Below are 27357 nucleotides of genomic sequence, written 5' to 3' on the forward strand. Positions count from 1 at the left end.
GCTCTGCTGGATGTGTTCGCAACACCAGGCAACAAGGCAAAGATTCCTTCCCAGCTTTGCAGCGGACTTGATCCGCTTCCATTTGTATGCAAAATGTGCGGCTCTCTTGGCTCCCGGTCAGCATAACTTGGACCTGGCTCAGTTACCCATCCGTCTCCCACTTCCACCGCTCCTGCTCCTCTGCCTCATCTCTCTCCTTACATGCAGGGTTTAATCACAGAGCTTCTCAAACATATTCACATCCCTCAAACCTTTACACATTTTGGTCCACTTACAAACACAAACTTTAGTCTTTCACCCATTTATTTTCTCTACACCTCTGTCCCTACTGGGGTCAGGTGGGGTGCTGGTGCATATCTATAGTGAGACATTTCCGGGTACAAACTGGACAGGTCGCCAGTCCATCACAGGGCAACACAGACAGGACAAATAACCGTGCACACACACGCACACGCCCACACACGTGGACATGCACACGCCCACACATCCCCACACGCATACACACACTTGGGAGAATTTTCAGAGACCAATTAACCTGACAGTCATGTCGGGAATCAAACCCAGGACCTTCTTGCTATAAGGCAACAGTGCTACTAACTGCTGCCACTGTGCAGCCTAAACTTTAGTCTTTTTTCTCAGAATTTTATGGCATGGGCCCAACTCAGCGTGAAGCATAAATGTGAAGTGGGGAGGATTTTATGAACAGAAACCTGAAAAGTGTGATTGGCATTTGTCAACACTGAGAGATTTGGAAATATGTTTGCCAATTTTACACATCTACACACTCATAGTTTTGTTTTTTACAAAATACCTCAAGCTCAGTTAGAGCAGATGCATTCATGAACAATTTATAAAGTCCTATCCCAGATTCTCTATTGCATTTAGACCTGGACTTTGACTGGGCCATTTTAGCACATGGATTTGATGCAATCCATATGCTAATACATGGATTGCAGCAATTAATAATACTGGGTTGGATGTGTGGGGCCATTGAAAAGTCAACCTCCACCAGCTTTCTGAATAAATGTCTTCCCACAGCATAATACTGCCACCACCATGGGAATGTGGTGTTCAGGATGAATATGGTTTTTGATCGGGGAGAGGAAGTAGGATAATGGTCTCATTTGACAAGAGCAACTTTTCCTACACGTTTGCTGTTTTCTCTTGAATGTGTTTTTCTTTGTTTTCCTCTGAAGTTTTCGTAATACTCTGTGTATGACCAACCAAATAAACTTGCCTAGCTTTCATGGCTAGTGTCAAACTACATATGGGATTATTTATGTCCTTTCTTCAACTATGACTTTCATCTCGTCACACCTTCTTATAAATAGTTATTCTGTGGACAGTTTTTTTCTGTTGATGTACCATAAGTGAAGTTTGTGGTTGTGATATGACTAAGTGTAAACTAACTTCAAGGCCCTTTATGCCTTTGTTCTGTTCTTTCTCAAATCAGCACAAACAAACGTTCTTAAATCCTACAGGCTGGCAGAAAGGAACGAAATGTATAGGGCTGACGAATTCACTTAACTACCAGCAGTGTCATTCCACTGTGCAGCCAAAGTTTAAATAGGTAATTACAACTGGGCTGCTATTATGGGCCGAAGTTACAAGAGCTTGTAAATTGATAAATAAATAAATCATAAATTGAGCTGCTTATAAAGGCCGTTTCATGCATTAACTCATCCACAGGGTGTGTTTCATTTTTCACTGTCCGTGTTATCGCACCCCCAATGTTAGGATGAATAAAATGTTGTAAACTCTTCAATTTCGCCCTCTTAGCTTTCTTTTCCCATTCTTGAAAGAGTTTTAGTTTCCATCATTTCCCAGAGCCCCAGCCGAAAGGCGCTGCTGCAGCTCACCTCTCAGTTGCATAATGACTCTCAGTTTTTGTGATAGTGGAGACAAGTTGCTGACATGAGGCTGTGCCTGGTGGAAACAGCCGGAAATGTCTGGATTTCAGCTCTGTGTCAAATGATAACATTAGGAGCTGCAGTTGAGCTACTTGTTGCCAGTCAGTCAGTCGTTTCACAGCTAATGCGGCGCCTGACAGGGAGGAACACAGATGCCTTGTGAAAGTCATCACACCCCCAACCTTTCCACATTTTGTCACGCAAGCAATCACTAACCTCGGTATATTCTAGTAGAATTTTATGATAGTCTGACGCAAAGTTGTGAATAGTTGTTGAGCTCGCAAGATCCATTTTTCTGCTTATCAGCAAAATAGTTTTCACAGTTTTTTTGTTTACTTTTTTATAAAAAGAAGGTGAAAAGTTTTGCGTGTCAAAGCAAAATCTTTTTGTTGGTAGAGTTGAGAAACTGCAGTACAAAATAAAATACAATTTCAAGATGAAATCTGAAACTAAAGTATCGATCTTATCTGTGATATCGATCCAATACTCATACCAACTTGGTGGCGATATTTTGGACAGATCCCCCCTCTGGTTGGTACTGAATTTACCAGTTTAGGGGTGTCAGCTTGAAGGATGTAAACGATAAATTTTTATAACCATTTCATGATTACTCACTATGCTGTGATGTTGTGTCACCTAACGTAACAACCACTAAAGTTTATTTTTAAGGTGAAAAATGTGACATAATTGCATAAATTATTTAGCAAGGCACTGTGCATGCTGAGTTGTTTTTCTTGTTTATATGGACTGAACCCTGCTGGGGTTTTCTGTCTACAGACTGCCAAAAATCAGGTAGAGAACTCCCATTACAGGAATACAGTGAAAAATAAAGCACATGAAAAGTCTGTTCATCTAAAGAGGACATGCAGAAAAACAAACAAGCCACAGAATAATAGTGCTGCATGTCCAGTGGTAGCAGGGCGTGAATGAATTCTAGTGGAGTGTAGCGTTCTGGGAGGACTCAATTTTATCATCATAGTACTAAACTAAAACTTTCAGTGATTGTACACAGGCATACATTTCCATGGGCGACTAAATCTCTCTTTTGTAAGTACAAACACTGAACAAAAGGTGAGTCACCACCAACAATTATAATTACATGCTTGTACTTGTCTCCTGTGGTATCCCACACCAGACGATTAGAATAAAACTCAGACAAAGCTCCCACTTCACAGAGTGCGCTCTTCTGTTTGGAGGGTGTGTTTACTGTCAGCGTCTTACAGGAATAATGGAAGTATTCGGATAAGAGGAACCCAGACTTTTCCATATCCCACATGGATTCCTCCATCCTCTCCCAACTATTTATCTCTTCCCACCAACATTTTGTTTGCATGCAACCTCCAGACACTACACAGAGCAAACAATATTACCAGTGTCTACGTTGAAGCATCCCAACTGAATGCATCGTGATGTTTTCTGCAAGAGGTTGAAAAAAAATGTGTGTGTGTACCTTTCTGTCCAAATTGATAGTGTGCTGCTTTGCAGACTTTCTCTCTCTAGAGTTGAAACCTCATAAATCTTTGTGGTTTTTGTTTGCTTCTATCATGATGAGTGTTTAGCCAAAACCTTTTGCGATGACAATGTAATGTGCTTTGCTAACCTTATGGCTTCATTTTTTTCAACTTTTGTTTTAGATTATAGAGCAGCGTGATTAGATGCATATAGAACAAAGAAACCCAGTTTCACATTTTCTCCTTATCCTATCATGACAATCGAACTTAATCTAAATGGAAAGAAATTAACAGGTAAAACTGATGAATATGTCTGGCTGAAATCACTTCGTCAGTCTAATTAGATTACCAAAATTATTCCTGTTTCTATTACCTCAGGAGAAAAGTGCATTCACTACTGCTTTGCACTAACATTGTCTTGCATATTTGGAAATGGATGAAAAGAAAATTGTAACGGAAGAAACCATTTTTGGGACTACAGAGAGAAGAAGATGAGAGTTTCACCTCCAGGTAAAAATGATTCATAGCATGTCCAGCAAGAATGCTGGACATTTTTTTTTCTTAACGAATGTGTCTACTACTCAGGTTCCCACCATCGCAGCGCTTTCTCCACACTGGCAGCACAAGAGTGCATCTGTACACAGGGGGAGGCCAAAAAAAACATTGAGAAAAACATCAACCACAAATGAAAATCCTGCTTGAGGTAAAAGAACTAACGGCATTAGTGTGGTGCAAAGTCAATTTCTCCCATCGTACTGTTTCCTCCTTTCTGTTGTGTCAGAATCAGAAAAATCGTTTGCTTGGTAAAAGAAATTTGAGAGCTTTCCTGTGTCATGCCAATGATGATCCAATCCAATTTGGATTGCCTTTCCAGGATTGTTTCTCATCCAGGAATTTGGGTTTCCTCATAATTCTGCCCAAGAATTCTCCCATGATTAAAGAAGGAGATCAAAACCAGCAAAACACCAACTTCTTTCAGGAATCTGTGCAGTTTGTTGCTAATGTGGTTTCCAGCACGGCAGAGCAACATGTCATAATAAAAAAGTAAAAATGAAGTGGCTAAAAGACAGGAACATCAAAAGTTATTTGACTTTTGGACAGGAAACGTCTCAGATCCTGATCCGACTGAGGATTATCAGTGTTTTCTGAAAAACACCAATAATACACCAATAATAGAACTGGCCACCAACAGTCTGCATAATTTGAATTTAGAAGTTCATATCCACAGAGAGTGATGGACAATGTCAACTTAGGATTTCATTGTGATATTTTGTGGTAATATTGTGGTAACAATAAACATCATGGTTAAAAAGATGAATTACTTATTTAAGTACCTGTATCACTATGACTGCATGACAAAACATTCATAGTTCCACAAATACAAATGTTATTCTTTAATAACATTCTCATTTATAACAGGTTTCTCCAGGATGCCAGCTAACTAAGTCTGATTCATATCACTAAACTACATTTAATCATATGTTCAATTGTACTTTTATATATTGATAATCTTGTGGAATAAACGGTGGAAAATTGTAAAAATAATATTTTTGATCATACTGTCAGTGTTGTTTTGAAAATAACTGAAAATGTACACAATAAACCATAAACGATATATGATAAATGCCCAACCCTGCAGCATGTTAGGCTGAATTGTTGCAGAAATGAAAAGGAAGGATTAACACTGTAAATATTGACCCTTTGTATTTATGTGCTGTTATAGTTATAAAAGCAAATAAATAAACATAATGAAAAGACCACATTTGTGTGCTTAAACATTTGTGTATGCTAGCTTGGACTTGGCTTGGCTATGTGGAGAGTTTATGAGAACAAATCACCTTATTAGGTGATTTGTATTTCCCATTGTACTATTTATTACTGCCTAATAAACCTTTCAGTTCTCACCCCCCTTCATCTTTAAATCTTTTTAAAGGCAGCTTTTTTTTATGAGTATTCTTTCTTTTTTTCCCCCCCTGTGCCTCTCTACATTTTAGAGGCTGCTAACTGAGTGTTGAGGAGTGAAAATAACTCTGGTTCAGATTGACGCCTGGTTGGTGAACCTATTTGCTCTTCTGGGTTACTGGGGAGACTGGGAAAACAGGGGAGGAGGACGGAAAAGCTCCTCAGGCTAACCTGTTCTGTCAAGGACAAGAAACTAGCAGGAAGTTAAATCAACTCAACTTTCAAAATAAAAAGATAGAAGATAGAAGAACAATAAAAAGAGCATTTGACCAGACATTTCAGTGGTTGCACATAAATTTGTCTCAACTTAACAAACTTTACAAAGCCTTATTAGAAACTTTTTTTCTTCAAATGTTTAACATTTTGGACAGTATTAACCAAACACTGGGTCATATACTGTGACTGAATTGCATTTTAGAAAACAAATTGATTAATTTAAGTTAGCATTAGCTTTCTGCATTATAAGTTAGCTAACTATGTTCAACTTTCACACATTAAGCAATTATTACTCATAGAAGTTACTAGAATAAGTCTGTTACTATATGAAACTAATTGACATCTTTATTATTGATTTACATGTTTAAACATTACTGCTTCAAAGTTTGTCCACAATTTTAATTATTTGCATCTCGATCAGGTTTTCTTCAGATTTACAATTTTGTCATTCAGCCAATGAGTTGCTATTAGCAGGAAATGAGACATAAAGTATACAAAAACATAAAAAGTTTCATAATTGTGGAAAAACATGATCTGAGTTTATTTGGATTTTATTGTCACGTTGACAATAAGTTACATTCTCCTGCTGTGGGCAGGGATGATATCCTGGATTAGTGTAAATCTGAAAAACCTCTGACTGAAGGCGTTGGTGTTGTATCACAGTCTGATGAAGATAATACTCTGAATAATTTTATAAAGAATATTCTTTCCACAATAATCTTCAGATGTTCCACAGCATCCAGGTCACATTGAGATTATAAGGCATTTGGGCTTTATGTATGCAGGTGAGGTATTATTTGAGCTTTTGTGATGTTAATCAGCTGCTTCCTGTTGCAAACCACCCTGTTCCTATGGTAATGCATCCTAACAAATGGCCAAAAGTAAAAAAAGGTATCAGAAAAAATCCTTCCATCTGCACAGCATCCAAAACCAGAGAATAGTTGTTCAAAAAACTATTGTTTCTGCTAGAAATTAGGGAATAAAGCTTTTAAAAATAGAAAAAATCAGAATAAAATGAACAGAGCTGCTCCAACATGCTGCCACCTTGAATCGATTGATTCATTGATGGAGTCTCTATCAGATTTAAGTCAGGAATCCAGCTGAACCCAAAAATGTTAATATTACTTTCACTCAAAAGAAACATGTTAGTGAAAATTACTTTAACTTGATCTTCTTCTTCTTGTTGTTGTTGTTTCACAGTCAGTGTGATTGTAAGTAACAATATTTAGACTACAAAATATACATTCTTTGGACCAATTTGAAAGAGGACATCCTGTATATATTTTATTTTGAAGTTGTTTCCGGGGAGCTCGTGTTTACCTCTTTGTGCTCTACAACTGTATCTTCAGTAAGAAAGAGGGAGAGAGAGAGAGAGAGAGAGACGGGCATTTGGGTCCAAACTTTTTGCGCACACGTATGGTCTGAAATTTTGCCTTCAGTTTTTTAATTTCACCTCCGGAGCTTAGCTGATCATGCGCAGCGAAGAGGACCGATAAAAAGTAAAAGTAAAGGCGCGCTGGATGTGACTCTCGTAAATTATGCGCTTGGCAGTGATTTACTGACAGGGAAGTGTGCGCCTCCGGGCTGCGGCCAATGTATGGTTGAGCCTGGAAGACAGAAGGTCTGTGATATATTCTGCTCGACGGGAACCGATTCACAGCCGTTGTGATGGATAGCCACATGTTAACATGGATGATGATGATGGTGGTGGTGGTGTGTTCGCAGAACTCCGCACCTGAAGGAGGTAACGAAACTGAAACCCTTCTTCTTTAAAAAACAAAACAAAACAAAACAAAAAAACAATTATTGTTCTCGTTTATAATGTTGACTTTATTATTCCTGAACGAGTAAAAAAATAAATAGACTTAGCTGAATACTTAGATTTCACTTTCGTATTTAATTTAAAATAAAGTGATCAGTGATTTGTAACTTTTAGTCAGTGAACATAAATTGAGTTTAAATGCTTTAATGACACAATGATGTCTGTGACTCCTGCCATTAGGAAGTAAAGCGCTCCACTAAATGGACACACTGTCTGCTCTGTGGATCAGGGTGGGGTTGATATTACTCCACTGTTCTCACTGACATGGCATGGCTCCAGGTACAAGATTGAGAGTTGATGAAGTCCCACTGCCTCAGGCAGGAGGTGGTTCCCAAACCAGAGGGCATCCATGGACCACACAGGCAGGCAGCGGATGGCCTCAGGTGCCCCAACAGGAATCAGACATACACTTCTCAGCATTACAGCAGGGGAGGATAGAACAGTCCTATGGGAGAAATTAACGCAATAACTTATTGAGTTATTGATTAATATTGATATTAATCAATATATTAATCTCTATTTGATTAAATCAATAGAGTTGATTTAATCAACTCTATCCATCCATTCCTTCATGTTTTCTAAAAACAAGCAAACATGAGGACTCTACTTTGATTTAGTTTTAATGCTTGAATTTTCTTTCATTGCCAGTTGGAATGACCCACAGGTTGACAGCTTTTAATTTCTAAACCAACATCAAAACAGCTGTGGTGCTGCGACCATTAGCGGCTAAACTTAGCGGCTGTGACAGTTGTGGTTTTCTTAATGAGTCTGGATTTTTATAACTATGGTATTAGTGAGTGGGATCTGATACTTTGCTTCTGCATTAATAGAAACCAGATGAGATAACGAACTTGCAGTAATTATACATCATCAGTGTATAGTCATACTATATATATAAAAACTTGTTTTCATAACAATCAAGAATGAGAGTTGATGAAGTCCTACTGCCTCATAAATTAATCTATTCTCTTGGGATTTTTCTGATTTTAGCATAAGCTGAGTCAGATTGGATAATAGCATCTATAAACAGAATTTTGTTGCCACTGGGTTTATGTCTGAACCGCTAGAAACACATGCATGAATTTAAACCTTTACTTTGGAGCTCTGGCTGCATGTTTAGGATCACTGTCTTACTGGAATATTAATATACCTATATTAATATTTCAGTTATGGTCGATGACCAACCTTTACCAAAATTATTTATACATTTTATGTATATATTTTCATATACCGGGAAAATCACAAAGGACTCCACTCACCCAGCACACACACTCTTTTCCCTCCTGCCCTCTGGGAGGCGTTACAGAAGCCTACGGACCAGAACCACCAGGCACCGGAACAGCTTCTTCCCCACAGCTGTCACGCTTTTGAACGCCTCCTGACATAAAACATAAACTATAAGGACTGTACTCCCCTATCCTCTCATACAACAACACATGGACTATCCTCACACACACACACACATCACGGACTGTTTTCTTCACACACACATACAACCTGTAAATTTTATCTGCCATTATTTATCTTGTATTATATTATATACATATATAATCCATTCCCTAACATTCTTGTATATTCTGTATAATCTGTATAATCTGTGCATATAGCTCCCATATTTATATTTATACACACTATCTATATCTCTTTGCTATAACCCCTTATAGTCCATACATACATAGTCTTGTACATCTGTAAATAAATACTTATATCTCATAGAGCACTTCTGGATAGATGCAAACTACATCTCGTTGCTTGTACTTGTGACAGTGCAATGACAATAAAGTTGAATTCTATTCTATTCTATTCTATATCCTTTCAACTTTGTTTAAAAAACAACCACACTGTTGGCATTGCTTCTCTGCTTCAGTTAAACTCTTCAAATTTTGTGCTGCATCACTGTCACATGACCAGAAATAATAAATAATAAACATCACCGACTCCAGAAACACAAACAGCAACAAGATGGAAATAAATATCAACTCTTGATATCGGCCCAGTTTTACTCATTGGACCGATATGTTAAAAAAAACCTAATATCGGCCGATACCGATGTCTTTGCCGATTATATAGTTAATTCCTATTAAACACAGATGGACTCTTGCCAGTTTTATTTAGGGATATTAGAGTAAATGGGGACTAACAACACAGGAACCACTTTTCCTGATTTTTGAAAAAGAAAACTAGAATTTGATGAAGTTATGTTTGTTTCGTTTATGAAATTCACAGTACCTTTATCGTCCATGGGTCATATGTTTTGCTTTTCATATTTCCATTCATAGATATAGTATAAAACCATATTAAATATAAGAAAAAATTCATTTTAATGAGAATAACACTTCTATATAGTTCTGAAAATCTGACCTGACCACCCCAGGTCACAGCTGTTTGCCTGATTTTTTTCAAAGTCCTGCTATTGATAATGATTTAATGCTAATTTTAATTTAAAAATGATCTAAAAAACTTATACCAATAGTGTAATGTTAAGAGCAGATTCAGCCAGAACCCAAAACGCAGCCACAACAAGAGGATGGTAACCAAAAGGTTTTATTTACAAAAGGTGAAAGGTGTTGAAGGGTGTGGTAAGACCGGTGGGTCAGAGACGAGGAATCCACAGGGATCAGGAGTCCAGCCGGGGGAGGGTAGGGGGAATGGACAAGGGGAGATCTGTGGGGGGTCTGAGGGGGGCAAACAGACGACGAGGACAAAATCCACCAACCAGAGACAAAGTCGTAAAACGGTCCAGGGTCATGCACGGGCGGTTCTCAGGCAGTGAAAATCCAAAATCCAGAAGGCAGGAGGCAGGGTCAGAAACAGTCAGGGTTCAGCAACAGAACTCTCTACAGCAGAAGGATCAGGCAAAAATCTGTGGTCGAAAAACAGGCAGGATCAAAAACCAGACAACTCTTGGAAACATGAGATGACAAAGGCTTGAAAGCTGTGACAGGGGCAACAGACGATCTCGCGACGAGCAGCTGTTTAAGTAGGAACCAGCTCAGTGCAGGTGAGGGCAATAAGCAATCAGCACAGCCAAGGCAGAGCTGAAGGGCTGGAATCATGACAAATAGATAATTTTGCAAGATGCTCAACATTCCTCATTTTAAGTTTCTGGGGTTTTTTTCATGTTGGAGATCTCATAAAATTACTATTTTATTCTCCTAATATTTGTACTTTATTCTGGTAATATTATGACGTTATTCTCATGAATAAGTAAATAAATCATAGCTCGGCTCTAATTTTCCCTCATAGAGTTGACCTATGTTCAAATTAGCTGTACAGCGCGCCTGCAAACCAAGATGGCGGCATCGCTTTGAACTATGGAAACTCAAGAAATGCATTCATAGAAAAAAATCCATATTTTCCAAAGATTAAATCTTCAAAAACCATAAATTCTATTAATCAATAAAAATGAACTTATCAGCCAGTTGTAATTGAAATGATGTGTCTGATATGTCCCGTGGTTATGTGATAACTGCTACCTGCATCAGCCACAGACAGTAAAGGGTCTAGACCATAGGTGTCAAACTCTGGCCCACGGGCCAAAGTTGGCCCGCAGTGTAATTATATTTGGCCCACGAGGCAATTTCAAATTAAATATTAGAGCCGGCCCGCTGGTATTATACATTGGCAACGCTGTGACGCCGCATTCACCGCTTATACTACAAATCCCATAATGCTCTGCTGTTTTTTTTGGCATGTCAATCAGGACAGAGGCAGACACGCATCTTCCTCTATGTCAGTAGCACTTATGGTAGCGGACATGGATGTATTAGGAAGGTGGTGATCCATCTTCTTGCGCACTCCTTCGATTGAAAGCCCCGGCGCACCCCGCATCCCCGTGCCTCTCCCCCAAACCACACTGCGACCTCAAACTACAGCTGTCACTGTGTTACCCTACCAAAAAATGGCGAAAAGAAAGACAGAAAATAGAACTTTTCTGGACAGGTGGGAGACAGAATATCTGTTTACATATGTATATGAGCAACTTTTCTCCTCAGTGAAGATGACGAAAACGTCTCACAGGAGACGTCTGACTGACGAACATCTTTGTTCGATAATGAAGGTTTCCTCAGCTCAAACTCTGAGCCCCGACATTGATGAACTGGCATCCAAAAAAAGATGCCAGATATCTGACTTGGCTGCATCAGAGTAGATCAGTGTGTCGCAAAATGAGCAATAAATACGTTTTCTACGCACCTTGTCTTGTTACTCCAAGGCCTGAATGGTTTATTCATAGTTTATTTAATGATTTATTCATAGTTGTTATGTTATTTTATTTTCAAATTTATTAGTCTGTGTACGAAGCTAATTATGACATTTACCTCAGAAAGGAGGCATTCAATTTTTATTTAAATTTTATTTAATATGCCATTTATATGTTTTATTATTATTATTAGCAACTCAATTTTGCACGCCTGCACTTTTAAGTTATATAAGCCTTGCTTGTTCAATATTTATTGTTAAATCAAAACTTGTTTGGGTCCATATTAATAGGAGTACTAGGTTTTCAACCTCTCCCCAGATTTACTGAAACAGTGCCAAAAGGCCCTGAGTCCAAACTGACGACTCTGATGGCTCAAATTAGCATTCTTCTTCAATTGTAAATGTGGCCGTTGACCATCAGGCCAGAAGGTAGGAGTATGAATGGTCCATGTTGGGGGTGGGTATCTATGATACCTACAACTAGTCAGTTTAGTTTTGAAGCATACATGAAGTGTTTTTGGAGAGATGTGACCGTATGCAACGAAATTTCGTTCTGTATACACCCTGTGCATGCAAAATGACAACAAAGTCAGTCTAAGTCGAAGTCTAAGTCTAAGGAACAATTGTGCAACTGTGAGATGCGTTGAGGCCATTACCAGGATACTTATAAGGTAATGGCCTTATTTACAGAACAAAAGCAATCCTTCAGGTCATTTGGCCTATCTCTAGACTGCATAGGTAAATGTCAAACTGGACTAACTCCAGTACTTCCAGTGCTTAAAAGATTCATTTGTTCAACCTTGGCCCGCGGCTTTGTTCAATTTAAAATTTTGGCCCACTGTGTATTAGAGTTTGACACCCCTGGTCTAGACAATATTGACTTCAGCAGATAAACCCACACCTGCATTTAGGTGGAGGCTGTGCGGGTTGGTAAGGACCAGCACACAGACTCCAAAGTCCAAACAAGAAGAGAGGTGTAAATACTTCCTGAGCTGCATGGAGGAATAAAGGTGTGGGTGTGGATGGAGGGCATGTGGGATAGGAAAGGCTGGTGCTGTGCTGCTTTCTCAGCCTTCAGCTCTAAAGAGGATTCAAAGAAAACTAAACCTCTGAAGACTTTTGTCTGAGCTTTCTTCTTATGAAGTCAAACTAAATGTAATTGCTGTTTCTCTCACATGATTTGTTTTTCTGAACCACTGGTCTGGCTGTTTTCCTTTGGATTAATGACCATTCTGAACGTCTGCAGCCATTTATCTCTGTTAGATTCAGTTCCTTACACTGTATATGTTTATATGTGTGAATATAAATGCAGCCATGTGTGAACTCCATTTACACAGACCGGGTCAAGAAGAGAGCTGGATCCATAGCAATGGATTCCAGCCACCCGGGCCACAGACTGTTTGTGCCGCTGCCATCAGGCAAGCGGTACAGGAATATACGGACTACAACAAATAGACTGAGAAACAGTTTCTTCCCCACAGCCGTCAAAGCCATTACTCCCTGCCGCCCCCCCCTCCCACACATATCATAACCTCGCAGTCACACATACATATCCCCCATCCCCACACAGCCATATTGTTCTGCACTTTGCACTGTCACATTATCTGTACTTTGCCATAATTGGACCTGCTGCTACTTCTTTGGTGTGGTTGAGTGCCTTTAGTTAATTTAGTTGTATATATTGTTATTATTATTATTGTGTGTTTGCTTATTTATACTGTATATATTTGACCTTTTGCAGGGGAGCTGCAATGGAAATTTCGTTGAATTCTGTTCAATGACAATAAATGCTATCTATCTATCTATCTATACATGTGTATATGTATATATGTCTACCCAGCATTCCTCTCTGTCTCTCACCTGGACCTGCCCTCTTCCCTCTGCACTTCACTTGATTTCATGTCTTTTATTTCCCTACAGTTTGTTTTTTTCTTCACTCCCTTTTCCACAACTATCCAGGAACTACTGTTCTGTTCACTGTTTATGTCAACTTGTTTTGAAAAAAAAAAATCACCCTTTGGCTCATTCCTTAGCTGCCTTTCATTCATCGGTGCCTGTGAAGTACTTACTGGCTGCTTTGTTTGTTTTGAGTGCTGCTTATCTGCACATGTCGCTGTGGCGTTGATGCTGACAATATTCCCCATAAGATTGCTGTAATAGACAGCGTTTTTCCAAGGAGCTTGGATTGTGAAAGGGAGGGTGTTCTGTGGCAGCCGATTGTGGAAAATATTGCGGGAATGAGAAGGAATCTCAGTGGAGGTTTATGACTATATACATAATTTTTTTCCTCCACAGTGCTGAACTGCTGCGAGGGTGACGTCCTCTTTCTGCTGGACTCCTCAGGGAGCGTGACATCCTATGAGCACGCCCGCATGCTCTCCTTCCTGTCGGAGCTCCTGCTCCCCTTTTCTCTGGGAAGGGATCAAGTGAGAGTGGGGCTGCTGCAGGTGGGTACCAAGCCACGTCTGGAGTTCAGCTTCAACAGATACAGTACCCAAAGTGGCCTCCAGGGGGCTTTGACAAACATCCGACCCCTGAGGGGGGACACCAACACTGTGGATGCTCTCAAAATGGCCAAGGAGTGGGTGCTGCGCCCCGGGACGTCCGATGGGGCGAGAAAAGGGCTGCCCAGAGTACTAGTGTGGTTGACTGATGGGGTGAAGCCAGGGGACGTGATTGGACCGATGGCTGAGCTGCGGGAGGAGGGTGTGGCGTTGCTGGTGGTCTCAACAGGGCACAGTAATTACAAGGTGCTGAGGGAGGTTGTGACCCCTCCTGTGGAAAACCACCTGCACTTTGTGGACATTGACGACATGGGCATCATCACCAAAGACCTGCGCGATGCCATCATTGGTGAGATTGCTACTGAAAGGTGCTCTTCTATTTTAAAAGCTTTAAGTTCAGCTCTTTGGCTTGTGGCTCTTTGGTTTTCTTCCATGACTATATAAGCTGTTGCAGCACTGGCTGCCATGCTCCTAAACCAGTCTCAAACTGCATTCCTCGAGGGCCAGAGTCCTGCAACTTTCACAGGTGGCATCAGTTACACGATCATCACTAATCAATAAGTTAAATATAGGCTCATTTTCTATGTGACATTTGTATAAATATTTGCAGTTTGCAAACAAAAGTGTTGCCCCCTGTTTGTCATTAATGGAAATGCGGCTTTCTGACTAGCAACTTTTTTTCTCAAATGTTTTATTTGAAGTCTCCATTGAGGACCGAATACCAAATATAACAATATATTTACTCTCACTTCTTACAACGGCAGTTTCTAAGCTGCTTACCGTTTTACTGGAAGAACAAACATATTTAGGACTCAGAAAACTGTTATAAAATGTAATAATTAAGAACTTTACATAATTTCTCATTTCAAGTGAAAACTATATTTTGCAAATGTCACAATTTGTGTAAAGTCTTATTTTTATTCCAAAATTTAACACAAAAAATAAAGGCCAATCAGGAAATGTTTGCATGTTTGGAGTTAACCCCTCTTTTGCCAACTCAGTGACTTCCCTGCTATGTTTAGCAACATTTCAGACAAAAGAAACTGGCATCGGCCAAAATCAGAATCAGCAGTTCAGACTTTTTAAGGATCGTAATCTGTGATTGGCCAGAAAACTGCAATCGGTTCACCACTAATAATTTTCCTCTATTTCATTGAAACATATAGATATATATTTTATTTTTGTGAACTAAAAAAGAGCATCAAACTGTAACCTGTCAGCTGATGTATTTGCTGACTGAAAATGTTTGAAGTTCTTAGTTTTGATGGTTTTAATGAATTGGGAGGAAAATTTGGATTTTGCTGCATTTACTTGCTGACAACTTCTCAGAGATGATTGAAGGAAAATTTACAGATTTCAGTTGTTGGGTGATTATTCAGTTATTACCAACATATAGAATGCTAAATATTGAACAAGTTATGTAAAATGAAATTACTTTAAGTCCACTGAGATTTCAATAAAATCCAGCTGTACTGAGACTGAGGTTGAACCATACAGAAAACATGTAAAGGAATTTTTACCAAAAGTGTCCTTTAAACAAAACATTAACTGTTGTAGACATTTCTTTTATTGTTGGACCTGCAGTAAGTGCAGTGGGTTGCCAGTAAGGCATGGTGTTCCTCCAGTGTAAGTATAGACAGGATACCAGGACACTATGAGACTCCTGCATGTTTGAGACTCTCTGAAATGTGACCGGCTGATCTATTAATGGATTACTGATTCAACTTCCCTTCCTACGTTCTCCAACACTATGTCAGACATACATAAATACACAGTAGGGAGTTTGCCCAATTCTCAGGCTGCATTAGGTAACTGGCATATTACTTTGCAGAGCCCACTTCATAACAGTTTATGTTGCATACAGAGGATATGATGCACAGCATAAATAAAACCTGTGTATATGTAGGCGAAATACAGTAGTCCTTAATTAGCACAAAGATCTAAGCACATATATCAATGCTCTCTGTAGCTGTTTCATTGCTGACAGTTTACGGGTTGGTTATTTCAATTGCAGGAGTAAAGAATGCAATTAGAAAGCAGAGCCTGTGTCTGTGGGAGGCTGTCTGAAGTCTGGACATATTTAGCTATCTGTTTTGCCACCTTCCTTGTTGACACTTATGACACTTGACCAAATTACTCCTAGCCCCTAAACTGCACTGCAGTACCAATAAAATCTCCTGGTTTTGTCCCAAACAGAGATAATCAAAGCTGAGCGCCTTCATGTACGAGACGTGTCCACCAACTCGGCCTCTCTCCACTGGAGGCCCGTTCTGTCTGGTCTGACGGGCCACTACGAGATTCGCTTTGGTGAAGTTTCAACTGGAGGCAGTGGTGGCGGCGGCGGATCAGGGACCAGTCCGAGCACCGGTGGAAACCAGTACCAGAGACTGATCCAGTCCACGCAGCTGAATAGCCTCAGACTGACTGACCTAAAGCCAGACACCACCTATTCTGTCAGCCTGATTCCAGAGTCTAACGAAATAACATTTAACACACTCTCCACCACCTTCACAACAAAGCCAGGTTAGATTGTTTCCCAGACTGTGTCCAGAAACGTGCACTGTTATTTTCTGGTACTGTTGAGCTAAGGGTGCCTTCACACCAGCTCTGTTTAGTCAGCTTTAACTTAACTCTTATCCAAACGGTTTGTTTGGGGAACCAACTGCGCAATCGAACTCAAACACGGACCAAAAAAACTGACTCTGGTCTGCCTAAAAACCTTTGTCTCTGGTTCAAAACCGCTCCAAAAGCAGGAAGCGAACTATAGTGTAGGGTATTCTGGGAAAATATAACCAAAACAAATGCTAGAGGGAGAAATGTTTGATATCTTTTACTAAAAAGAAGCCTTTCAACTGCTAAAATCTGATGCTATGAGACTGTTCTATTTTTGTTTAAATCTTGTGAAGAAGGAAGTTGAGCTCATGTCTTTGTCTGAGATCTTTGTGTCTTTTCCTTCTTTGATTCTTGGTGCAGTGCCCCCACAGGCAAGGAGGGTAACAGGTTTTTCAAAGGTTCGGATCGTTTGACTCAGTGCTGTGTGAAAGAAAACCAAATCAGCTAAAAATGTAACAAATATTGTGATTTTTGACCTCAATAGAACCGAGTCTTCTGGACTATCTGGTGTGAAAACATCCTTAGAACGTTTTTTGGACATCAGTCAGTATTTCTTACCTTTGAAAAAATGTGTCTACCATGATCATTTTTTTATTTTATTCTTGTAGTGGTTGAGAGTCCAGCTGTTGTAACAATTTCTGAGTCTGGGGAGACCAGTGCTCGGGTGAGCTGGGGCCCTCTTCAGCCAGACACTGTCACGAGTTACTACATTGAGTACTCCACCCTGCCCAGGGGCAATCTCCAGACCGTCACAGTGGGCCGAACACAGAACTCCACCCTGCTGAGAAACCTCCAGCCAGGGTCAACATACCTGGTCACAGTGACTGCCCGGCATACCTCAGGAAAGCAGAAATCGATGTCAGTTAAAGTTTGCACACAAGAAGGTGAGCATTGAGAAGAGTTTGAGTTTGGGATTGAGTTTTCTCATGGTCTCTGGTACAGATTATTAATAATAGTTTTGACTATTATTGATAATACTTTTATGAATAGAAATTCCTATTTTATCAAATTTATCCTTCATATCCTCATACTGCAGTCTCAAGTTTAGTCCCAAAATTGCTGCCTTCTGTTTTTCAACTTCTCCAATCTTTTTGGTATAAAGCCTGACTAACTGCTAGGAGCTTTCTGTGCCCAGTGACTCCAGCCCTGGACGACCTCCAGCTCACCACCGTGGGAAGTGCTTCAGTGCAGGTGGACTGGAGGGGCAGCACAGCTGGTCTGAGGGGCTACTGGCTCACCTGGGAGGGGCAGCAAAGCTCAGCTGCCAACCAACTCTCCTCCCTTTACCTTCCACCCGATTCTCTGTCGACGCGCCTCACACACCTCCCCCCTTATGCCAGAGTTTGTGTGTCTCCCATTTATCGAACGGCAAGGGGGGATGGACTGTGTTGCACAGCACAGTTTCACTCAGGTGAGTCCAGAAAGACAAAGGTCATTTGGGTTATGAAATTAGCAATGTGACAAGTGTGACATATGAAAAACCGAAAATAAACTAGTGCATTGTGAAAGTGGAAGCAAAATAATAATAATAAAAAATAAACAGATAAATTATATAGCTATACCTATATACAGTATATACAATATATAATCACTTGAGGGAGTAATTCTCCCTCAAATGACAATAACTTAGACATATTTGTACATCTAAACACCCATGTAAATTAAAGCTGTCAGCATGTAGGAAAATTTGGGGTTTTTTTCCCCTTGATTATTTGAATTATGATCGCCTTTACATGCAAAACCAAACCAAAAAAACAGCACTGTTTTTTTTTTTTTATCTACATGGAGTTTAAATATGATCCCAATCGGTTGCAAATGTTTCTCTTTCTCCTCTCAGATGCTTGGGGATACGACTTCCAGTCGTAGCAGCCCTGCGTCACACGTGCACCTTACCAAAGAAGGAGGGAGGATAATGAGAAAGAATGCTGACTGCCTTCCATAATTCTTCAAAGTACCGCTCCCCCTCTGTGGACATGATCCAGAAGAGATGTGGTTTGGCTCATGGAGCAGGCACTTCATAAACCTGCCGCACATACTGACTGCAAAACATCTCAAATTCAAAGAAAAGTATTATCGTCTTTATTACTGTCCGATCTGTTTGTCACCCGTAGATGATCTAAATTTCTTTGATCAAATGACCCAAGCTAGCAATGTGGAATATTTCAGCGGCCTGTTTTTGAAGACCCAGAGCAGGGAAGGCTGGGAATGCTGATGGCTTCTCTGGGATGTTTTGCAGAAGAGCTTTACAACATATGCACACCATGTGTCCAAATCTGCATTTTCTTTTATAACTCTTAACACCATGGGAACATCTGATACACATTTACTACAAATAATGTTGTACTTAAATCACTTTTCTTGCTCAACACATGCTTTAAGACTTTCATTGATTGCTTGTATGTACTCTGGGGAGTGCAGCAGGGTCACGTAAAAGGGAAGTTCTGAATAACAAAATCTTTTGCATTGCTTTGAGCTTTAAATACAAAACATTCACTCACTCTGGAACCAGACAGATGCAGCATATGAAACAGATGTGTGCAACTAAAAGTCACATTGAGTTGCTATCTATATATTGGTCTATAATTCATATTTATTTATCGAGAACCTTATAGGAACTAACAACTTTGAGTCTATATGGAGCTTCAGTTTATGTTTTTTGACTGTTACTGTTTTACAGCTTGTGTTTGCTGCCCCCTACTGTAAAGTCGTGTACTAGCTTTCTGCAGATTTTCCCCTGCATTTATTTTTTTGTTGTTTTCCATTTAAAACCTCATACAAGGTTTCAATAAACTTACTTAAAACATGTATATGAATGCTGCTGTCCATTCTTAATGTTGTAAAATAGGTTAAATACTTAATGTCGAGTATTACAACAGATCAAACATATCTGTTTATAAGCTTACAAAAATTTTACAAGGTAACACAACTTTACAAGTGAGGACTCGCTAAGCCTATCCTAGACAAGATTGGGAATGATAATTTATTCTCTTTCTAGCAAGAGTTTACAATTACCACTTTTTAAAATTTATCTGTGTGGACACTTGAGAATGATGTGGCATAAGTAGGAACTTCTCCCAAAGGGAGGCAAAAATATCTTTTTGACTCTTGACTGGTTCCATAAATAGGTTAAAATGATTCCTGGTATTACAAAGATAATCGTTTTCCCAATTTTACTCCGGTTTCTACCATCCAAAGTTTCATTTTCTTTACTTTTTCACTAGCTCTGTCTTCATTCTTTCTATTAAAGGTTTGAAAAATCATTTATAATTAATCCTATTTTGTAATAGTAAAATGTTAGCCGAGCTAATCTGAACAAATAAATTCTAGATTTAAGTCAAACCTTTGGCTTATTTTTTAAAAATTTATTTAGCAATTTTTTTATTATTATTTATATGTCATTTTTATAGTATTTTTATTAGGGTAAAGGTACTGTCTTTAGCACACCCCAAAAAAATAACCAGTAGATGTTTACTCAGATACTTCTATCCAAGGTGGCTGTTGATGTTATAAAAAAAAAAAATCACAGCGCAACACATCTTAAAATAAAATGGAAAAAATAGTTTATTAAGAGTTTATTAATAATGTTCTTATGACCAATTCTCTTAATGTTTTTCCTTCCTAAATTCTAAATGTTGTATAATTAATAACCCACTGTCTCATATCATATTACATTGTTGTTATTCTATCTTGTTGTATCTTTTCTTTTACGTACTGAATCTGTGTTTTGTAATGCATACACCTCTTAATTCATTTTGCTGCTCCCATCCATCCATGGAGATTAAATCTTTTCTCAAACATGTATGAAAGAATCAAAACAAAACTCTAGGAATCTCTTTGATGAGGGAATAACATTTAAACATGATGAAAAGCTCAAATGAGTCAATACATAAAACTGCCTCTTTAAAGATTCTCCACATAAAATGACAAAAAGAAAGCATACTAATAGTCAGTTTTGCAATACAGATATGAAATTATATGCATTTAAATATAAGTACATATTCAAATTCAAAAATAGCTTATTTATCCCAAAAGGAAATTAAATGTTGCTGTGTTCATGTTAATTCAAGGTTCTTCAAAGAGTTATTGCTGATGGTGATGATGGGCAAGACAGATCTCCTGTAGCTGTTTGTATAACAACTAACTTGAAAAAACTTCTGACTGAAGACATTGTTTTTCTGTCAGTCTTGTGAAGAGGATGCTTAGGGTTGTCCATAATTTTCTTGATTTGTATTTACAGCTTTGATACTCAAAATTGAGCTCAGGTGTGTCTGATTTTCACTGATTATTCTTCAGATATCACTACAACTTGACTGGAGTTCACCTGTGTTAAATGCAGCTGAGGTTGTAGTGTGCATAAGAGCGGAAACATTGCAATGAAACATAAACATCCCAGAATGCACTGGGCTATGTAGATCCCAGAAACGGGTATGTTTGGCTCTCTATATCTGGCCTGGGGTAATCAGAGAAGAAGTAAAAAAGGTAACCAAGAACTCAAAGCTTATTAAAGCGGTGCTGTATGTAGTGTTGTATTTTGGAGAAAGGAAAACAATGCAAAAGATCTATCATTGGCTCCATTTCTAGGACGTAATTACCGGCAATAACCGTTAGGGGGCGTTAACCACACACCGGATCCTTCTTCCCGTTAGACCCGTCAAAGCTGCAATATCCGAGCCCTGACATTGCGAAGATGGAGGCTGTTATGGTTTAGAGCGGAGCGCTACACGGAAAGCACAAACAGCGAGTTTCTGAGGCCTGTTATGACAACATCCCCAGCTGGTCCAGGTAAAACAGACAACAACTACTCAGCTAATGAGCAAACGTTAGCGCCATTGCAAAGTTAGCTTGCAGAAACGACAGCAAGCTAATGTCAACGAAGAGGCTAACGCAGCGAACGTTATCAAGGCTAGCTTCGGACAACTACAACGTAGTTTCAATTTAGTGATATGTTTGTAACGAGAACTGCTGAACTTTGATGTTATCTTTTTAATACGTTCAGGAAAGCGGTCTTGCAACATTTAAGCAAAGCACATGCATGCTAACTTCAGCTAAAGCCATTTGTAAGATTAGGAAGATTTTTTGATGCTGGCTAAAGCTAACAAGCTGCTCGGTGGAAGATCCGTTTCCTGGTTGTGATTCCTGTGCTTGGTAACTATCCTAGGTTTTTGACAGTGATCATTTGGCCACTGTTCTTTCTAAAGTAAACAGACACGTTGTTTTTTTTTATAGGTGCTAAACTGTTTTTAGTAGAAAGTGAGAAGTAAAATAACAGCATTAACATCCGGACTGACTGACATATCATGTTTACAGGGAAGGGAGACATGAAGGGGTGATTATAGACTTTTACACACACCCGTGGTGCTTTGCATTTGGTTAGGGTGTGCCAAAGACTTTGGTTTTTAGGAAACCGCTCTTTCTTCATATCTTATGCCATAAGTTTTGATCCTGCTTGTTTGCATCCAGTTTTGCTCAATCCTAAAATTTTTAATTTAAGAGTAATATCAACTCAAAGAAAAGTATTATTTAAACCGCTGTGGTGGATCAGTAACTAAATGATAAGCCTAGTAGTGTGTCTGCTACAGCTGGCCTGTGTGTCTGCAGGCGGGAGGCAGGAGGTGTGAGGCAAGAGGACCAGACGCCAGCAGCATGTACTCCGAGTGGCGCTCGCTGCAGCTGGTGGTGCAGAGCGACCAGGGTCACCTCAGCGTCCTGCACACCTACCCTCCCAGTGTGGGCACAGAGGTGGCAAATGCAGTGGTCAAGCCTTTGGGCACGGCAGTGAGCCCTGTGGCCACAGAAAACATCCTCAAATCAGACAAAGAGGTGAGAAAGCTGGCAGCTCTGGGAAACACTCAGCAGTCACTCATGGCCTTTTATTTCTAAAAATCTGCTCACCTTTTAAACTCTCTCTCTCGTAAATGTATGTTTTGTGATTCAGTAGGAGTCACTACAAGTAACTCCTTAAACAATACAACTTATAGTGAAATTAGGGAAATACTGAGTCTTTTTTTACTTTCTGAACTGAAAAAATAGTTTTCTTACACCAGCCTGTCTGTGTCCTAACTTTATTATAATTAGAGCTGCTCCAATGAGAGAAACAGGAAAATTTCCCTTGATCATCTCTGGGAGGGGATCAGTAGGTCAAAAAGCAAAAAAAAAAAGAAAAACAATGCTAGTCAAATTGCATTGTCTTTGATACATTTTGTTTTGAGTTTAGTTAAAATCAGATAATTGTTAGTATTAGGACTTGATCTGTTTTTCTAGTTTTAATCTTAAAATCTGTTCAGATTTCTAAGGTTGTTCTAAGGCTTCATAATAACCTTCACCTTAGGTTATTTGTTTATTTTATGTTGCACTTCAGTATTTTTTTTGTCCAATTGGAGCAACAAAGATACAGGGATGCAAGAAAAATCTAATTTAATAAGAAGGTCCAACTAATTTCTACTCATGCTGGTGTTTGTTCATCTTCAGTCTAACAGTTTCCTTTACATTGGTTCCCTTTGTTTAGAAAGCGTATATCTAACTTCTGGGACAATCGGTTGTAATTTGTTAGGTTCTTTTATTTTTATTTTTCATAATGTCGTTGATGAGATAATAGTGTGTGGATAAAAACTGAGGTGATATTGTTTCCCTCCTGCTCTTACAAACCATTTAAACTCCATTAGCTTAAATCATCTCAGACTCTCATGCTGTTAAATTAGAGATACTTTCTTAGCAGTTATTCATATGAGTGATTGATGAGTGAGTGAGTGAAGTGCTGCAGCAAATGTCTCTTCTATATCTCAGTTTGTGAGTCAGTGTTTGTTTAAATAAAATGCCTCTCAAACTGCTTGCATTATTGTTGTTTTTCTGAAGGTTATCTTTGACTTGAGCCAATCTTGGGAATCTTGAAACTGATTCACAAATATGCAATTCAAATCAAGAAAACCTGTTTAAGATTCTTTTTTCTTTGATAGTACCAGCTGTCAGTTCCTTTCATTATCAGAAAAGTCATTTATGGCTCAAGCAAAATATGTCGGAAATGACAAAAAGAGCAAAATAATCAATACCTCTGAAGTCAGGCCTCTTTTGTAGCAGGCTTAATAAACAGGTAGCATTGTCTTGTAGAAAATAGTTTCCCTTTAAATAGTTTCTTCCCCTGACTTCTCATATTGGTTTTTATTATTATGTCAGAAGCATTAATCAGAGAAATGAACAGATTTTGTTCTTTCTTCTAATGATTTTGTTCTATCTTCTAATGATTTTGTTCTATCATCTAATGATGTCAAGTTGATTTGTGAAGAACATTTGAGCAACAAGCCAGTTCAAAGTGCTTTAAATCATAAAACTAAACGGTAACTAATTATGAAACAAACAGATTTAGTCAAATGCCACCATCAAAATCATTGAGTGAATATACATCAACATCAATATTCCAATTATTATAAACCAAAGGCAACTAAGCAGCTGGGTTTTGATTTAAAGGCACTCAATGCTTCAGCTGTTCTTCAGTTTTCTGGAAGTTTGTCCCAGATCTGGGGTGCATAGAAGCTGAATGCTTCTTCTCTATTTTTAGTTCTGGTTCTGAGGCAGAGCAGAACCAGAACCAGAAGACCTGATTGGTCTGGATGGTCATATGATTAAACATGTGTTATGGTGTTAAGCTGTTTAGTGATTTATAAACTAACAGAAGTATTTTAAAGACTAGTTGGAAAAACCCCATGTGACTGATATCTGGAAACCCTCTGCTTCCCAGGTGAAGTGGACCATGGAGGTGCTGTGTTACGGCCTGACCCTGCCCTTAGAGGGTGACACTGTCAAGCTGTGTGTGGACGTGTACACAGACTGGATGATGGCGCTGGTGTCACCCAGGGACTCCATGCCCCAGCCTGTGGTGAAGGAACCCAATATGTACGTCCAAACCATCCTGCGACATCTCTACAACGTATTTGTGCCAAGGTATGCACCTGCCTCAGTTTTCCTCATTTAATGTAATTATTTAATCTTTGCCCAGTAACAACTGTCTTTACCTGGATTATTGAGCTTTATTAAATAGTCATTTGTAAATGAGCTAATATTTAGATTTGCACCGATCTTATATTTATATCTGTACTGGTGCCGATATTGAAAACAATTCTAGATGGGATATCAGTGACAGTGTACCCAATCCATAAGGCTGATCTAATCAGTCTAGTTCTATGCTTTGTGCTCTGTGTGATGTCATGCTTTATTATTTATTTTACGTTGTGTTTAGAATTTATAATTGCTCTTTCTGAACCATTTGAAAGAAAATTTGTTGCAGTTTATTTTTACATGTTTGACCAAGATAGTAAATCTATTGTTTTGGTTAGTTTCATTTTGTTTATCATTTATTTTCCATTGGCTGTTTTACTCCTAATTGCAGCTACTGAACAGTTGTTGTTTTTCCATGTTAGCTGGTGAAGCTGTTGGTGTGTTTCAATGTGCTGTATTGGTGCAGAGTTATTAAATGAGTTAGTAATTCAGTACATTAATTCATTTAAGTGACTTCACTTGTTTCTCTGTTTTGGATCGGTATCGACCGATACTAAACCTCAAGTATTGGTATCGGGAGTGAAAAAAGTGGATCGGTGCTTCCTTCCTTAATAATTTGATTTGTGTGTTTCTGCTCGCAGGCCTGAGCAGCACAGTCTGAACCACATCAGGCTCTGCCAGCAGGTTCTGACAGCAGTCCAGAAGCTGGCACGAGAGTCTGTCTCTATGGTGAGGGAAACCTGGGAGGTGCTGCTGCTCTTCCTGCTACGCATCAACGATACCTTGCTTGCTCCTCCATCGGTTGGCGGTAAGCCGCGCTCCAGCATCTTTGTTAGAATTATTATGTTTTGTTATCTTTCTTACATTAGTAGTTTTATATTACTAGTTGTTGTTTAGTTTTAAGGTTTAGTGTTCTCACCCCAGAGAGGAGGAACTTGATAAACTGTGTGTAAGACCTTTCCTTGAACTCACGCATGTTTTTATAAGAGTTCTTTAGGGGGCTTTCCTGAGATACTCCTTAGTTGTAAAACTGTCTGTGTGTAGAGTTTAGTTCTGTTTATCCTTAATTGTTATCAGGGTAGCCCCCCTGTTTTGTTAAGATCACTCCCCCACATTCCATTCACTCCCCTTCTCTGCTAATAAAAAGACAAGTTCTGCAGCAGGATGGCAGAACGCAAGGAGATCGGCTTGTAGGAGATGATCCTCTGTGCCTTCTCAATTCTTGCAAGAATTTGGTTGAAAACTCTGTAACGTTGTCTGTGGTTCTTTTTATATAGGTTGAGAAAATACCCATCAGTCTTCATTCATTTGTTCCTTGTGAACACAAACCGTAACTTAGTTTTGCTTCTTCCTTTCAGTGGGCGTAGCAGAGAAACTGGCAGAGAAGCTGATGGCAGTTCTGTTTGAGGTGTGGCTTCTTGCATGCACCCGCTGCTTTCCCACGCCGCCATATTGGAAGACTGCAAGGGAAATGCTGTCCAACTGGAGACATCATCCTCCTGTTGTAGAGCAGTGGAGCAGAGTAGCTTGCGCTCTGACTTCAAGGTAGGACTAAGAGGCAAGCAATAGAATGAGTTTGTGTAGTTTATTATTATTTATCTACTGTTAAAAAAATGCATATTTTTATTTCACATTCAAGGCTGCTGCGCTTTACTCACGGACCATCCTTCCCACCTTTTAAAGTTCCAGATGAAGACGCCAACTTGATTCCCGTAGAAATGGACAACGACTGTGTGGCACAGACGTGGTATCGCTTTCTTCACATGATAGGGTGCATTTTACCTCCTCTGTATATTTTCATTCATCTAGAAAAATGACAGCTCTACCTGATCTGGATGTTGGTCTGTTTTTAAGGGGAAGTGAAAGTTAGTTCCTCTAAAAATGTTTAAACATGAATAGTTTAACCTTTTAACTCTGAGTGAATCCAACTGTCCTCCTGCCTTTTAGTTCATTCCTCCTCATACAGTCATTGTCTCACTCGTTACATGTTCAGTTGGGTTTTTTTTTTTATTGGGATCTGTAAACTGTGTACCTAATCTTGAGTATGCCTCGCATCTCGTTTATTTCCAGCAACCCGGTGGATTTGAGCAATCCGGCCATAGTGAGCACCACTCCAAAGTTTCAAGAGCAGTTTTTGATCTCCAGTGGGATTCCTCATGAAGTAGTTCTGCACCCGTGTTTGAAACAGCTACCCCAGATCTTCTTCAGGGCCATGAGGGGCATCAGCTGCCTCGTGGATGCATTCCTAGGTAAGAGGATGCACAGACAAATGGATCACATTGAAGCAGATATGACATCGACAAAGGCCAAAAAATGTCAGCTAAACACTATAAAGGAACACAGTTCTTAACAGTGGAAATGTGTGGATCATTCTTTATTAGTGTAAGATGTGGCTGTCATTACACACAGATTCTTACATATCATATTGCAGTAGAAACTTACATTAATATTTTTAGTAAACCCTCATTATGTTGACACTAGTAGCAGTGAATAAGAGACAGCATTATTAAAAAAGCAAGAAGAAATATTGGTGAGGTGTTACCATAGTAACTTGCAGTGGTTTGCAGCGTTAACAGTTATTCCAACCCTAAAGCAATAACATAAACATACGTTCTGCTAACGCTGAAGCAACACAGTATTTATGCTATTTATGCTAATGCTAAATGCTAACTTCAATTCAAATGATATCT

General features: G+C 39.2%; 2 protein-coding genes across 13 annotated transcripts in view; both read left to right on the plus strand.

Annotated features, from left to right (window-relative positions):
* Nucleotides 1-6893: 6893 nt before the first annotated feature.
* vwa1 (von Willebrand factor A domain containing 1) lies at nucleotides 6894-19483 on the plus strand. The gene is made up of 6 exons (XM_028017291.1): nucleotides 6894-7283; nucleotides 13857-14414; nucleotides 16262-16588; nucleotides 17287-17562; nucleotides 17814-18089; nucleotides 18516-19483. Exons 1-6 carry the CDS (start codon nucleotides 7208-7210, stop codon nucleotides 18542-18544), a joined length of 1542 nt encoding a protein of 513 aa, XP_027873092.1. The 5' UTR covers nucleotides 6894-7207; the 3' UTR covers nucleotides 18545-19483.
* Nucleotides 19484-21303: 1820 nt separating this feature from the next.
* The window catches only part of LOC114159411 (Ral GTPase activating protein non-catalytic subunit beta), a 28923-nt gene continuing 22869 nt past the window's right edge, over nucleotides 21304-27357 (plus strand). For 11 of the 12 annotated variants that reach the window (XM_028041408.1, XM_028041840.1, XM_028041523.1 and 8 more), the window contains exons 1-7: nucleotides 21304-21460; nucleotides 22277-22498; nucleotides 24411-24613; nucleotides 25309-25475; nucleotides 26026-26212; nucleotides 26307-26438; nucleotides 26738-26916. In XM_028041408.1, coding sequence (XP_027897209.1) covers nucleotides 22322-22498; nucleotides 24411-24613; nucleotides 25309-25475; nucleotides 26026-26212; nucleotides 26307-26438; nucleotides 26738-26916 — 1045 coding nt within the window. In that variant the 5' untranslated portion in view covers nucleotides 21304-21460; nucleotides 22277-22321. Of the gene's footprint in view, nucleotides 21461-22243; nucleotides 22499-24410; nucleotides 24614-25308; nucleotides 25476-26025; nucleotides 26213-26306; nucleotides 26439-26737; nucleotides 26917-27357 lie in introns of all 12 variants that reach the window. The other variant, XM_028041454.1, reaches the window with a different exon arrangement.

This window comes from Xiphophorus couchianus, chromosome 1 (assembly GCF_001444195.1).
Source record: "Xiphophorus couchianus chromosome 1, X_couchianus-1.0, whole genome shotgun sequence".
In the NCBI taxonomy this organism is placed as follows: Eukaryota; Metazoa; Chordata; class Actinopteri; order Cyprinodontiformes; family Poeciliidae; genus Xiphophorus; species Xiphophorus couchianus.